General features: G+C 35.4%; 1 protein-coding gene across 4 annotated transcripts in view; it reads left to right on the top strand.

Annotated features, from left to right (window-relative positions):
* The window catches only part of Vcan (versican), a 97,688-nt gene that overhangs the window by 25,049 nt on the left and 60,377 nt on the right, over positions 1-12,262 (top strand). For all 4 annotated transcript variants that reach the window (XM_048331153.1, XM_048331155.1, XM_048331154.1 and 1 more), the window contains exon 6: positions 7,003-7,296. In XM_048331153.1, the coding sequence (XP_048187110.1) occupies positions 7,003-7,296 (294 nt within the window). The remainder of the gene's footprint in view (positions 1-7,002; positions 7,297-12,262) is intronic.

Genomic DNA, 12,262 nt, shown 5'->3' on the forward strand with positions numbered 1-12,262 from the left:
TGTACACAGGCGTTATTTAACAATGCAGTTTAGTACAATGTATCTTTTGACATTTCTTTATTGTTAAAGTGATGCACAGAAGGGTTACAGTTTCATACATAAGGCAGTGAGTACATTTCTTATCCAACTTGTTACCTCCTCCCTCATTTTCCCTTCCTCCCCTCCCCATGAGTTGTACAGTTGGTTTACACCGTATAGTTTTGTAAGTATTGCTGTTGCATTGGTTTGTCTTTTTATCTGTTGTCTCTCGATTTTGGTATTCCCTGTCCCTTCCCTAGTTCAAATACATGCATATACAACATATATTGATCAATGTCACCCCTTTCAACTTTCTCACACATTTCTTTCTTATCCACCCATTCTCTCATTCTTAGTTTTGTGAGATATACACTGGATTCTTAACTATCTTTGCCCCTTGTTCTCCTCTTCATTTGTCTACTCCTTTGCCCTTCACCTCACCATATTTCTTTTGGGTACCCACTTCCCTGAGTGTCTATTCTTTTAACAGTCATCATGGGACTGTTTATGACCATCAAGGCATTTAGATATTTTTACCACATTATACCTACTCAACATTGTGTACTGGTTTTTCTGTTACATGATTCCCCAAACACAAGCTGTCTGGTCTTCAAAGCCCCTAAAACCTATTCTAATGTAACTTATTTAACCTCTTGTGCTCAGTATCTCTATAATTCTGCTTTGGTCCTTTTAGAAAACACCCCTATTGCAGTCTTTCTGGTGTGCTGATCTTGCCTTATTTGGAAATTTACTGTTTCCAGGATTTCACCTTTGGCTATTCTATAGAGTTCAATTTATTTTGGTGTTTGTTTTTTGGTTGCTTTTTGTTCAACAAATATAAATGTTATTATTTTTATTTCTGCAAAGCTATTGTAACTTTCTAGTACAGATTATGCCATCAATTTGTGTATTTTCCTGAGCCACAATCAAGGACCTTCTCCAAACATGCACACATAATGCCCCTAAGTTCTTGGTCACTGCAAAATTGTCCCCAACTTGATCTCTTGGTGAAATTGGCTGCCACCACTACCTTTCTACTTCAGCAACTTAAAAAAAGTACTATGTTTTCCTTGCCAGTTTTACTGAAAATATACATTTTAAATAATTACTGGATCACCAAAACACTAATATTTCTCTTTGAGTTTCTTCTCTCTTTCTCTCCATCCTGGCGTCTCACAAGAATTTCCAATTCTTGCCTCTCTAACCCATCTTGGAAGCAAACTGTTCTCTCTGGGATTGATTCCAATAGGAAAAAAAAAACCTGTTCATCAAAATACAGTTGTGATTTTTTTTTATTAAACTTTTTTCTTTATTGTCAAAGTGTTGTACAGAGGGGTTACAGATTCATATGTAAGGCAGTGAGTACATTTCTTGTTCAACCTGTTACCTCCTCCCTCATTTTCCCCGCCTTCCCCCTCCGCCTTTCCCTCTCCCCCCAAGAGTAGTGCAGTTGATTTACACCAAATGGTTTTCTAAGTGTTGCTTTTGGAATGGTTTGTCCTTTTGTCAGTTGTGATTTTTTAATCTGCTACTTCCTGCTATTGAAGAAAGTGCTTTTATGATTTGTCTAATGCCACCATGTTAGCTTGTCCCAGACCTAGAACCAAAATATGAAAGTTGTCTTGTGAGCTCTTTACATATAAAAAACTAAAAATTAAAGTAAAGGCCTAGAATATCATTAGCCAGGTCTTACTGCTTACTTTGCTTTTTTTAGAGACTTTGATTAGACCAACATCCAATAGTAGATTAGGAAGTTATTTGATTTTTTCCTTGCTTACTTCAGATTGCCTTTTAATTCGAATAGAATTTAGTTTGTAATCTACAGACCACTTGACTGATGGAGATTTCAATAACTAGGATTTGTGTCCTATAGTGCTTATAATTTAAAATGCTCCACGTCATCAAGTAGAACTTGCACATTATGGTTCAGACAACCAAGAGACCAAGTCCAGATTTCAGAACCCCTCCATTCATCAAAATTAGTAATAGAATATGTTGAAAATGTTTTAATTATTCTCTGTATTATCATACAAAATTACAGATTGTATTTGTGACTGTGGCTTCTTAGATAGTTTTTGGAGATGAAGACACTAGTAGTTGCTCATGTTTCCAGTATTCAGAGATTCTTACCTCCAAGCCCTGGAACAAGGTGACCAGGCATGGCATGATGGTGGCAGCTCTGGAAGATGGTGCTCTCATTCAGCCATTGATTTCAACTGTGCTGAATTAAAAGCTGTTTTATGGTTGGGAATGGAGTGCAACAGTTGTATGGCTGTATTATTATTTCACCTCATCTTCAAGATTCCTCAGTAAAGGAACAGTCCATCTTGCAAGAAAGATGATGCAAAATGCTCGTCTCCTTCAAAATATCAAATTTCTTTAAAAATAATTTTATTGCATTATTAACTGGATTACAATCATTTGAAGTTGAGGGTCAAATATGAACTTTTGGAGAAGCCATCTGAGTTTTCTTCAACACCGAAAAACATAATTTTGGATGCAAAGTAAATAAAATGTTCTAAATTATTTCCTTCTGTGCATTTCAATTATGTAGAAATGCATGTATTAATTTTTTACCTATTGAGTCTGTATCTTTCAACCTTGTTGCACTAATCTAGGAGCACTGATTTCCTTTTTTTTGGTGGATTCCTTAGGATTTTCTCTAAATATTATAACCTTATATCCTAGAGATATAGGCGTTTTGACGCATGTGGCAATCAGTTTCTTTCAAAAGTCTTGAATCCAAAGAACTTTTTCAAAATACAGTGTTCATTTGCTCCTCAGTATGAAAACGCAAAAACAAACCAAACCCAGGCTGATTTTCCTGTGAAGCCATGTTGCACCTGCTAATCAAATAACTCTTTCAACATCAATATTGTGAAGTCTAAGATAGTCACAAACTGTTGGGAACCTCTTTCTTGTCCTAACTAAAATCTTCTAGCCTGACAGTGAGAAATAATAAACTCAGATTTCCTGAAAACACATTTACCTTTTATTGAGGGTCTCTTTTGTCTTTAATATGTATGAAATCTTATGTATTATGCACTTGCAAATATGGAGATACCTTTTATTCTGACTTAGAAAATATTAATTAATTCTGTAAGCTAATGGTAATATTCCAATCATTCAGTTGAGGCAAGGATATCCTATGGTTGCTCTATACTCCGTCATTTTAATGATTTTGCTGAGCAATTCCTGGGTAAAAATGCTAGCTTTTGAACATTTTGGATCACTTTTTTTTCTTCAAATTTTTATTATCAAACTGATGTACAGAGAGGTTACAATTTCATACATTAGGCATTGGATACATTTCTTGTACTGTTTGTTACCTCCTCCCTCATACCCCCCCTCCTCCCCCTTTCCCTTTCCCCCCATGAGATGTTCAGTTCACTTAAACCAAACAGTTTTGCAAGTATTGCTTTTGTAGTTGTTTGTCTTTTTTTACCCTTTGTCTCTCAATTTTGGTATTCCCTTTCAATTTCCTAGTTCTAATACCAGTATAGACGGTTTCCAATATACTCAGATAAGATTACAGAGATAGTGTAGGTACAACCACAGGAAGGTGATACAAGAACATCATCAATAATAGAAGCTACAGATACACATGGGACATTGAAAGTAGTTACAACTGTGATATAACAATCGTTTCCATAACATGGAGTTCATTTCACTTAGCATCATCTTATGTGTTCATAAGGGTATAGCTATTGGGCTCTTGTGATCCTCTGCTGTGACTTGCCTATACCTGTAGTAATTATTCCCTATAAGGGAGACCATAGAGTCCATGTTTCTTTGGGTCTGGCTCACTTCACTTAGTATAATTTTTTCCAAGTCCTTCCATTTTCGTACAAATGGGGCAATGTCATTCTTTCTGATAGAGACATAAAATTCCATTGTGTATATGTACCACATTTTCCTGATCCATTCTTCTACTGAGGGGCATCTGGGTTGGTTCCAGATTCTAGCTATGACAAATTGCGCTGCAGTGTTGGGTCACTTTTAATGTTTGGATTTGTTTTCACCATGGCTTGCTGTTTTAGTATTTTTTTTTTAATCTGCCAAGAAATATTTTTTTTAGTGTCCTAACCATGCTTACTCTTGAAACTGGAAGTCATTCATGCTATCATTTTACACCTTAGCCTTCTATTCTAGTTTGTTTCAGTAAGTTAATGTTCCTCAACAGGTAAATTAGTGGTACACCTTAGAAAAACAAAGCTTTACTTAATTAAGGTCATTTTTTTTCCTCTGCTCTAGCTGGCTGTTCATTCTACATCTGTACTTTGCACACACACACAATCAAGTTTGTAGTTAGTACAACAGTAGTTTGCCTTAAAGTATAAGTGTCTAGCAATGCAAGCAATTAAGGCACTTAAACTGATCTTCCAGCTGTAATAATAGGTCTAAGTTTTCTAATTTTGCGGCATGTGCATTGGCAGGCTGCCTTCTTTCACACTTGCATTGCATTCAAGATTAAGGCAAGTGTGACATTAGGTGAATAAGACCACTCATGGTGTTGTTGTTTCTTGTCTGCCTTTGTCCCTGTTGCTTGGAGCCAAGTCCAAAGGTGAGATGAATGCTCATTCCCAGAAACAGCAGTTAGCTTTATGAGAGAATGGGAAAAATGACGCTGATCCTTAATAAGAATTCAAAATATTGTTTACTTAACAAATATTATTGAATATACACACTATGTAATTGAGTTTTCAGCTTTTAAATTTTATTAGAGAAGGAGCCATTGCAGGGGTAGGGAGGGAGAACCTGTTCTTTTTTTTTTTTTTTTTTTTTGGCCCTTTTTAAATTTTTTTTTCTTAATTTATTGTCAAAGTGATGTACAGAGAAGTTACAGTTTCATATGTTAGGCATTGGATATATTTCTTGTACTGTTTGTTACCTCCTCCCTCATTCCCCCCTCCCCCCTCCCCCTTTCCCTCTCCCCGCATGTTCAGTTGGTTTACACCAAATGGTTTTGTAAGTATTGCTTTTGGAGTCATTTGTCTTTTCATGTTTTGTCTCTCGATTTTGAGATTCCCTTTCACTTCCCTTGTTCTAATACCAGATATACTGGATATACAATATCCAGTGTACTCAGATAAGATACAGTTATAGTGCAGGTACAACCACAGGAACGGGATACAAGAGGATCATCAACAATAGAAGCTACGGTTTCACATGGCATGTGGAAACAGTGATATAACAGTCGTTTCCATAACATGGAGTTCATTTCACTTAGCATCATCTTATGTGTTCATAGGGGCATAGCTATTAGGCTCTTGTGATCCTCTGCTGTGACTAGCCTAAACCTAGGCGGGAGACCATAGAGTCCTTGTTTCTTTGGGTCTGGCTCACTTTACATTTGTGTTTTTGGATTTCAGCTAACTGTCCTTTGCCAGACTAGATAATTAAGTATAAAAACCTATTCTTACCTCTACTATTTTTGGGGGGTAAATGTAATTTTTATTTCTTTTCTTGAAGTAGCTTTTATTAGGAATCAGTCTAATTTCCCCAGTAGCAATTTTAGATTTATATGGAGAGAAGCTGATATGGATGCTTCGCCTATTTTCCTCATGATGATTTCCCTTTTTCTGCAACAATATCATACACTCATTGCTCTTCATTTTAAATAATTGTTTGTTATGTCTGGCTTGAATCTGGTTAAAATTCAAACAATGAGAGCATTTGTTTCCCTCTTTTCTAATATATCACAGAATCAGAGTCTAGCTTCTGTGAGATAGAAACACAACCCACTACACTACAATAATAGGCTATCAATATTTTAGCCTCTTTGTACCATTTTTTAATTCCTTCTGCTAACTGCCATATTTGCTTAGATGTCCTCTAATTCTCTGTCTTTCAGCCACTTGTGTTCATGTGGAAAAAAACCATCATTTAACTTTTTTTTTTTTTGGCCAGTCCTGGGGCCTGGACTCTGGGCCTGAGCACTGTCCCTGTCTTCTTTTTGCTCAAGGCTAGCATTCTGCCACTTGAGCCACAGCACCACTTCTGCCCATTTTCTGTATATGTGGTGCTGGGGAATCGAACCCAGGGCCTCGTGTATATGAGGCAGGCACTCTTGCCACTAGGCCATATCCCTAGCCCCCATCATTTAACTTTTGTTGAATTTATTTTAGCAGATGGACATACTAGTTACCTAACTAAGATGGCAAGTTTCCAATCTTTAAAGTTTGCAGAATATTCTGTTGTAACATGTTAACTAACAATGAAGAGTCCCTCTTCTAATTGGATCTGGTGATTAAAAAAGAGAAAATGTCTAGGCTTTTCTTGCTAATCAGCAAATGGAACAGTCTCACAGACATAGCTAGAGCCCCTTTGATAGACTTATAGTGTCTGTGGAAATTAGAGAAAGCATGAGTTCTGGACAGACAGATTCCAAAGTGAATCTTCTGTGGGCAGAGCTAGTAAAAAGTTTCCTCCACAGGGGTTTGGCTTTCTTGAGCCAGCTGAGTGGGAGCCAAGTCAGAGATATATAGGAAGGAGGGTCAGAGAATTAGATATTAGTATATACAAACGGAAGCAAGGTTGGTGGTAGTTCAATATAGGGCTTTCTTTTTCAGCATAAAATTTTACACAGTATATCACAGATTCTTTCATTAGAAAGGAAAAATTCATTTCCTAGACAATATCTGAGGAATTATTGCAAAATTTGTGTTCATTTTAAAGACTTGATTGCGATTTTATTATTAAATAACTGTTTTATCATTTAATGACTGTACATAAATGACTGTACATTTTGTGGCAAATGTACACACAAACATGTGTATGTGTGGGTATACCTATCTTCCAAGTCACATACATATATAGAAAGAAACCGTTCTGAAGTGTTATTTTATTCTATTTTATGAAAGTAGCCATCGTATTTTCAGCTTATTACTTGATCACAAATTGCTACCTCGCCATGCCAGAAAAAAATCTCACAGGAAAGGAATGAATTGTGAAACTGACGGCTTTCCTCTCTTCCTTTTCCAGGAGATGTGTTCCATATCACCGCTCCCAATAAGTTCACCTTTGAGGAGGCTGCAGAAGAGTGTGAAAACCAGGATGCTCGTCTGGCGACTGTTGGCGAGCTGCAGGCGGCGTGGAGAAACGGCTATGACCAGTGTGATTATGGGTGGCTTCTGGATGCCAGTGTGCGTCACCCCGTGACTGTGGCCAGGGTCCAGTGTGGAGGTGGTCTCCTTGGGGTGAGAACCCTGTATCGTTTTGAGAACCAGACAGGCTTTCCTCCCCCTGATAGCAGATTTGATGGCTACTGCTTTAAACGTAAGTGTTTGATATCTTTTTTTTAAAAATTACAGCTTATAAAAGTACTTCAAAGGCATGCGTGGATGGCCAAGTAGACATTGGAATGGATTCCATGTCTTGTATTGTGCACAGAAGGTGAACAGTTCACTGACTTTCAAAAGTGAGGAAATCCAATGGCGATAAGGTTCAAACAACAAGTGTGGCGAATGGATTTCTAGTGGAGATGAGGAGAAGTAGCCAACAGTGGATACATTTACTTGTTTGAAAGCTTTTTATTTGGTCTTTGATATTATTCTTTCTTTTTTCTTTGAGCAAGCAGAGAATTTAAATTTTAATCAATGAGGTAAGTTTGGAACTGCTATGCTCCAATAGATGCTCTATACTTACCTAAACATAATCAAGCTATTAGTAAGAATACCCACAAATTTTACTTTATGTAAGACCCAATTCTATATTCAACTAACTGAAGTATAATGTATTCTCTCTGCAACGGGTAACATAAGTAGGATTTCTTTAATTTGAATTTATTGCTTAAAAATAGTCTTAAGTAATATTTTTCATCATTTCTGGTAAAACATTTTTGTACGAAGTTTTATAAAAGTCTATGTAAGCCATGAAAAAGCTTAAAAGTTTAGTTCTACTTTTAAAATTCATTTAAATGTACAGAATTTGGAAGGATAGATTTTGTTGTTGTTATTATTATTGTTTCTTGCCTGTCCTGGGGCTTGACCTTGGGGCCTTGGCGATGTCCTGAGCTATTTTGTTCAAGGCTAATCTTCCAATTGAGATGCAGCTCTACTTCTGTCTTTTTGTGGTAACTGCAGAAAAAAAGTCTCTCAGACTTTTTCTTCCCGAGATGGCTCCGAATTGTCATCCTCAATCTCAGTCTGAGCTACTGGAACCTGACATAGATTCATATTTTGAGTTTTATCTATTTAAGATGGACCAGATTTTGTTTATGGTTTTTCACCCTAAATCAGCCAGTATTATCTTTAAAATGCATTTACTGTTAAAGAGGTTAAAAATGCTTGCCTATAACATTTGGCTTTACTTAAACAATGCACAATGCCAATAGCTTCTTCAGATTTCAAATTCATTTTTTCAAGGATATTTTATGTATATTCAATTTTTTTATGAGTGCATGCTAATTGTATAAAGAGTTCTTGTGATATCATACATATATACAATGTGCTGTGATCAAATTTATCCCTCTATTGTTCTTTCTTATGCGTGTCCCCCTATTTTTAAAGTTTTAATAGATTTTATTATTCTATTTTCATGTATACACATGAAACACTTAGGTTTGTTAGTATATATTTGAAGATTTTGGAAATTTTCAAAATGCTTTGAGTAATGTCATCACAATAGTGATGGAATTCTGCACCATAAATTTTATGACTTGTTGCCTCAACCATGGTTCCAAAAGCAAAGAAACAGATTCTTGATTTTATCAAATGGAGAAAGAATTTTAAAGCCATTTGGTGAATGAATATTACAAAGCTTACTTTATTATCATTATTTTCCTTTTCTTATTAAAAATTGCCTACATAGTACATTTAAAATAAGTGGTATTAACTATGGTAAGAATTGATTTTGGTCAAATGAAAAGTTGAAAAAAATGAGTCAGTGAGTATCTGTGAAATCTAGTTTTCCTGTTCATTTTAACTGAATGAAAGTTATGCATTCTTAATTATACTTTGACCTCAGAATTAGGCATATTCTGTGCAAGTTATATGTACAATACTTTCCACAGCTCATCTCAAATGTCTCCAAGTGTAAATGAACCAAAGCAAATCAAGATTCATGACCAAATATTGCTTTATTTTTTATTAATGATCTCCACAAGAGAAAGAAATGATTCCTAGAAAGCCCATTCTAATATTTGATGACCGTTCCTCACAAATATGTTTTCTAATTATCTCGGGGATTGAACATTAGAGTATGAGCCCAATTTTTCAAGTTAGTGACCAGAATCTAAAGAATCATTTCCATTAAACACAACTGTTCAATTGTCCCTAAGCATTTTCATATTGAAAGAATTCACTTGTTTGAAAATTTAAATTTCTAATCAGCAAAAAAGTGATCTTACTTTTACTTTACTAGCTTTTTACATCCCTCTGTTACATTAGGTTTTGAACTAAAATTAGTGATTGAGAGGAGGCTAAATTAGTTCTCGCCATTTTGTATGATATTTTATATATTTATTCCTTTTTAAAATTGTTCTGAGGGCTGGGAATATGGCCTAGTGGTAAAGTGCTCACCTCGTATACATGAAGCCCTGGGTTCGATTCCTCAGCACCACATATATAGAAAAAGCCTGAAGTGGCACTGTGGCTCAAGTGGTAGAGCTTTGAGCATAAAGAAGCCAGGGACAGTGCTCAGGCCCTGAGTTTTCTGCCAGGACTGGCAAAAAACAAAACAAAACAAAAAATTGGTCTGTTCTTCTAACCTATGATAACATGTTTTTTTTTTTCTTCTCCCTACATCATAGTATTGATTTGAGATCAAACTAATCCTTCCCTAATTTGCATTTCAAAAATACATTCTGTCGGGCTGGGGATATAGCCTAGTGGCAAGAGTGCCTGCCTCGGATACACGAGGCCCTAGGTTCGATTCCCCAGCACCACATATACAGAAAACGGCCAGAAGCGGCGCTGTGGCTCAAGTGGCAGAGTGCTAGCCTTGAGTGGGAAGAAGCCAGGGACAGTGCTCAGGCCCTGAGTCCAAGGCCCAGGACTGGCCAAAAAAAAAAAATAAAAAAATACATTCTGTCTATTGAGCTTGAATCAGTATTCAATCACTCATAAAACTTTAGAAAATAGTTCAAATTATAATCTCACTGTTAAAATTTAGACACTTTCTTCAATAGTGAACCTATTGAATATCACTTCATTTGTGATTTCTTCCCATGCTCACACTTACTGGCTTATCACATTTAGTACAGAAGAACCATCCTTCTATCCATAATGTAGAGAGTAAGTAGTAGTTGAATCAAATATTATACTGTGAATAGGGTTTTTATATTTTATTACAAAATCAGCCTCATAAAATAAATCTGCCTCATGTCTCACAACTGAAGAATGGAGAAGATAGCTCATAGGACATAAAATGCCATAAGTAAAGTGATGTAAAACATCTGTGTGCTGGACAGCTGCAAAGGGTGGAAGAGAGAATTTTGTGGGAAAAGGAGCGTACTAATTTTTGTTGGATTCCTCAATAATGAAGTTGAAGGAACACTGGTAGTTTTCCAAGAGCAAAACATCTCCATGCGAATGTGTCTTCTGAATGACACTTAGAACAATAGAATCATGTTTTCATCTTCATAACAGTAACACAGTGGTTTTTATTCTTATGATATGTCTTTGTGGATTCTGGTGCTTTAAAAATACTTCCTTTTTGGGAACGGCTGACACAAATGGCACAGATGATCAGATATACTGAGTTATGATGGAAATCAGCTGTTAGGTTGACAAAAAAGCCACCCAACCCCAAAAGGAAGTCTGAGGTTTTTCCATTCCAAGTCATTGAATTAATTAACTTAATTGTAAGCAGACTCTTAAACAGTTCTCTAAAATGATTGAAAGTCCCTTTTCTTTTCTTTACTGAAAACAAAGTCACATAAATCTGCCTTTGTAAAGCAGATGCTTGGAGACATGTTCGTATCACTTTACTATGGAATAAGGCTCAAGGAAAGAAACAGCAAGCTGAACAGTAATAATTGACAATGACATATGTTTAGTTTTAAAATCTGAGTTGATTTTTAAAACAGTACAAAATATTTTCCTAGCATTTTAGAGACTTGCTTGTAAAAAGCTTGTGTTAAATCGTGTAGATACTATATTGGTAGGTTCTTTGTTTGGTTCCACTACATATCACCTTCTTTAAAGTTAATTTTATCAGCCAAGGAAATATGCAGAGAGAAAAGGTGAAATTAGCTTCTGGTTGTTTTTAATAGTAATACGGTTAACCTCTCTAATGTGCAGTTTTATGAGTTTATATTATGTTTCCATGGGAACTTTCTCTGTACATATTTTATACTATTTCCCTAAAGAATGCAGTTATAAGAGAAACATGAAATTTGGCAATTAAATGAGGTAATGGTTATGGAATCACAGAGGATGGAGAATAGAATTAAGCCTTTAAGTTGTTCATGTCAATCAAAGTTAGATCAATGCTTCCTTCAGGAAATGAAGGCAGAAAAAGTTTTCTTTCTTTCTTAAATAGGAAGGACAAAGTTATTTAACATATTCTTAAAGACTCCAATTCCTTTTTAAACTTTGTTAAAATAAAAGAGATAAATAGCGAAAGGCTTTAAAATAGTTTTAAATGTAGTTTAAGTAACCATCAAGTTTTCATTATAAAACTGATGAGTTTAGGCTCTGAAAAATGGTCTGGGAACTGGTGAAAGTTATTAACAGCTTATGCCAGAGGCCAAGCCTCCACAAAAAAAAAAAGAAAGAAAAGAAAAGAAAAAGAAAGAAAAAAGAAAACAACCAAGAAACTGTTAGTGCCTTATTCTAATTCAATGAAATTACATCATGTTTTCATTGAGTTTATTTATTTTTTTGACAGAGTGGATACAGCCAACAGGTACCAAAGTTTGTGTTCTTCTTTAGGATTACTAAAATTAAGACAAAAACAGTGTAGAATCGACAAGTACTGTAGTTTTTCATCAAGATCTGGCATTACCTGCTAATACAACTAGTATTAAGCTACAAAACAATGACTAGGAGTTTTCTCAAAAAAGTTCCTTTGGAGTTCAGCGGCAACTCATTTTTGATTTTTTTTAAAATAACGATTTCTTTCGAAAAACCCAATATATAATCTATTGTTTACAATCTATTATAATCTATTGTTTACAACACTGTCACTTTTAAATCAGTTTGAATTTCTATAAATAGACTGGTCATTATCTATTATATATCTGGCATCATTATAATACAGCATTTTATAATGATAGCTTACATTACATTGCCTGAGTCTA

The sequence above is a fragment of the Perognathus longimembris genome, chromosome 22, assembly GCF_023159225.1.
Source record: "Perognathus longimembris pacificus isolate PPM17 chromosome 22, ASM2315922v1, whole genome shotgun sequence".
NCBI lineage: Eukaryota > Metazoa > Chordata > Mammalia > Rodentia > Heteromyidae > Perognathus > Perognathus longimembris.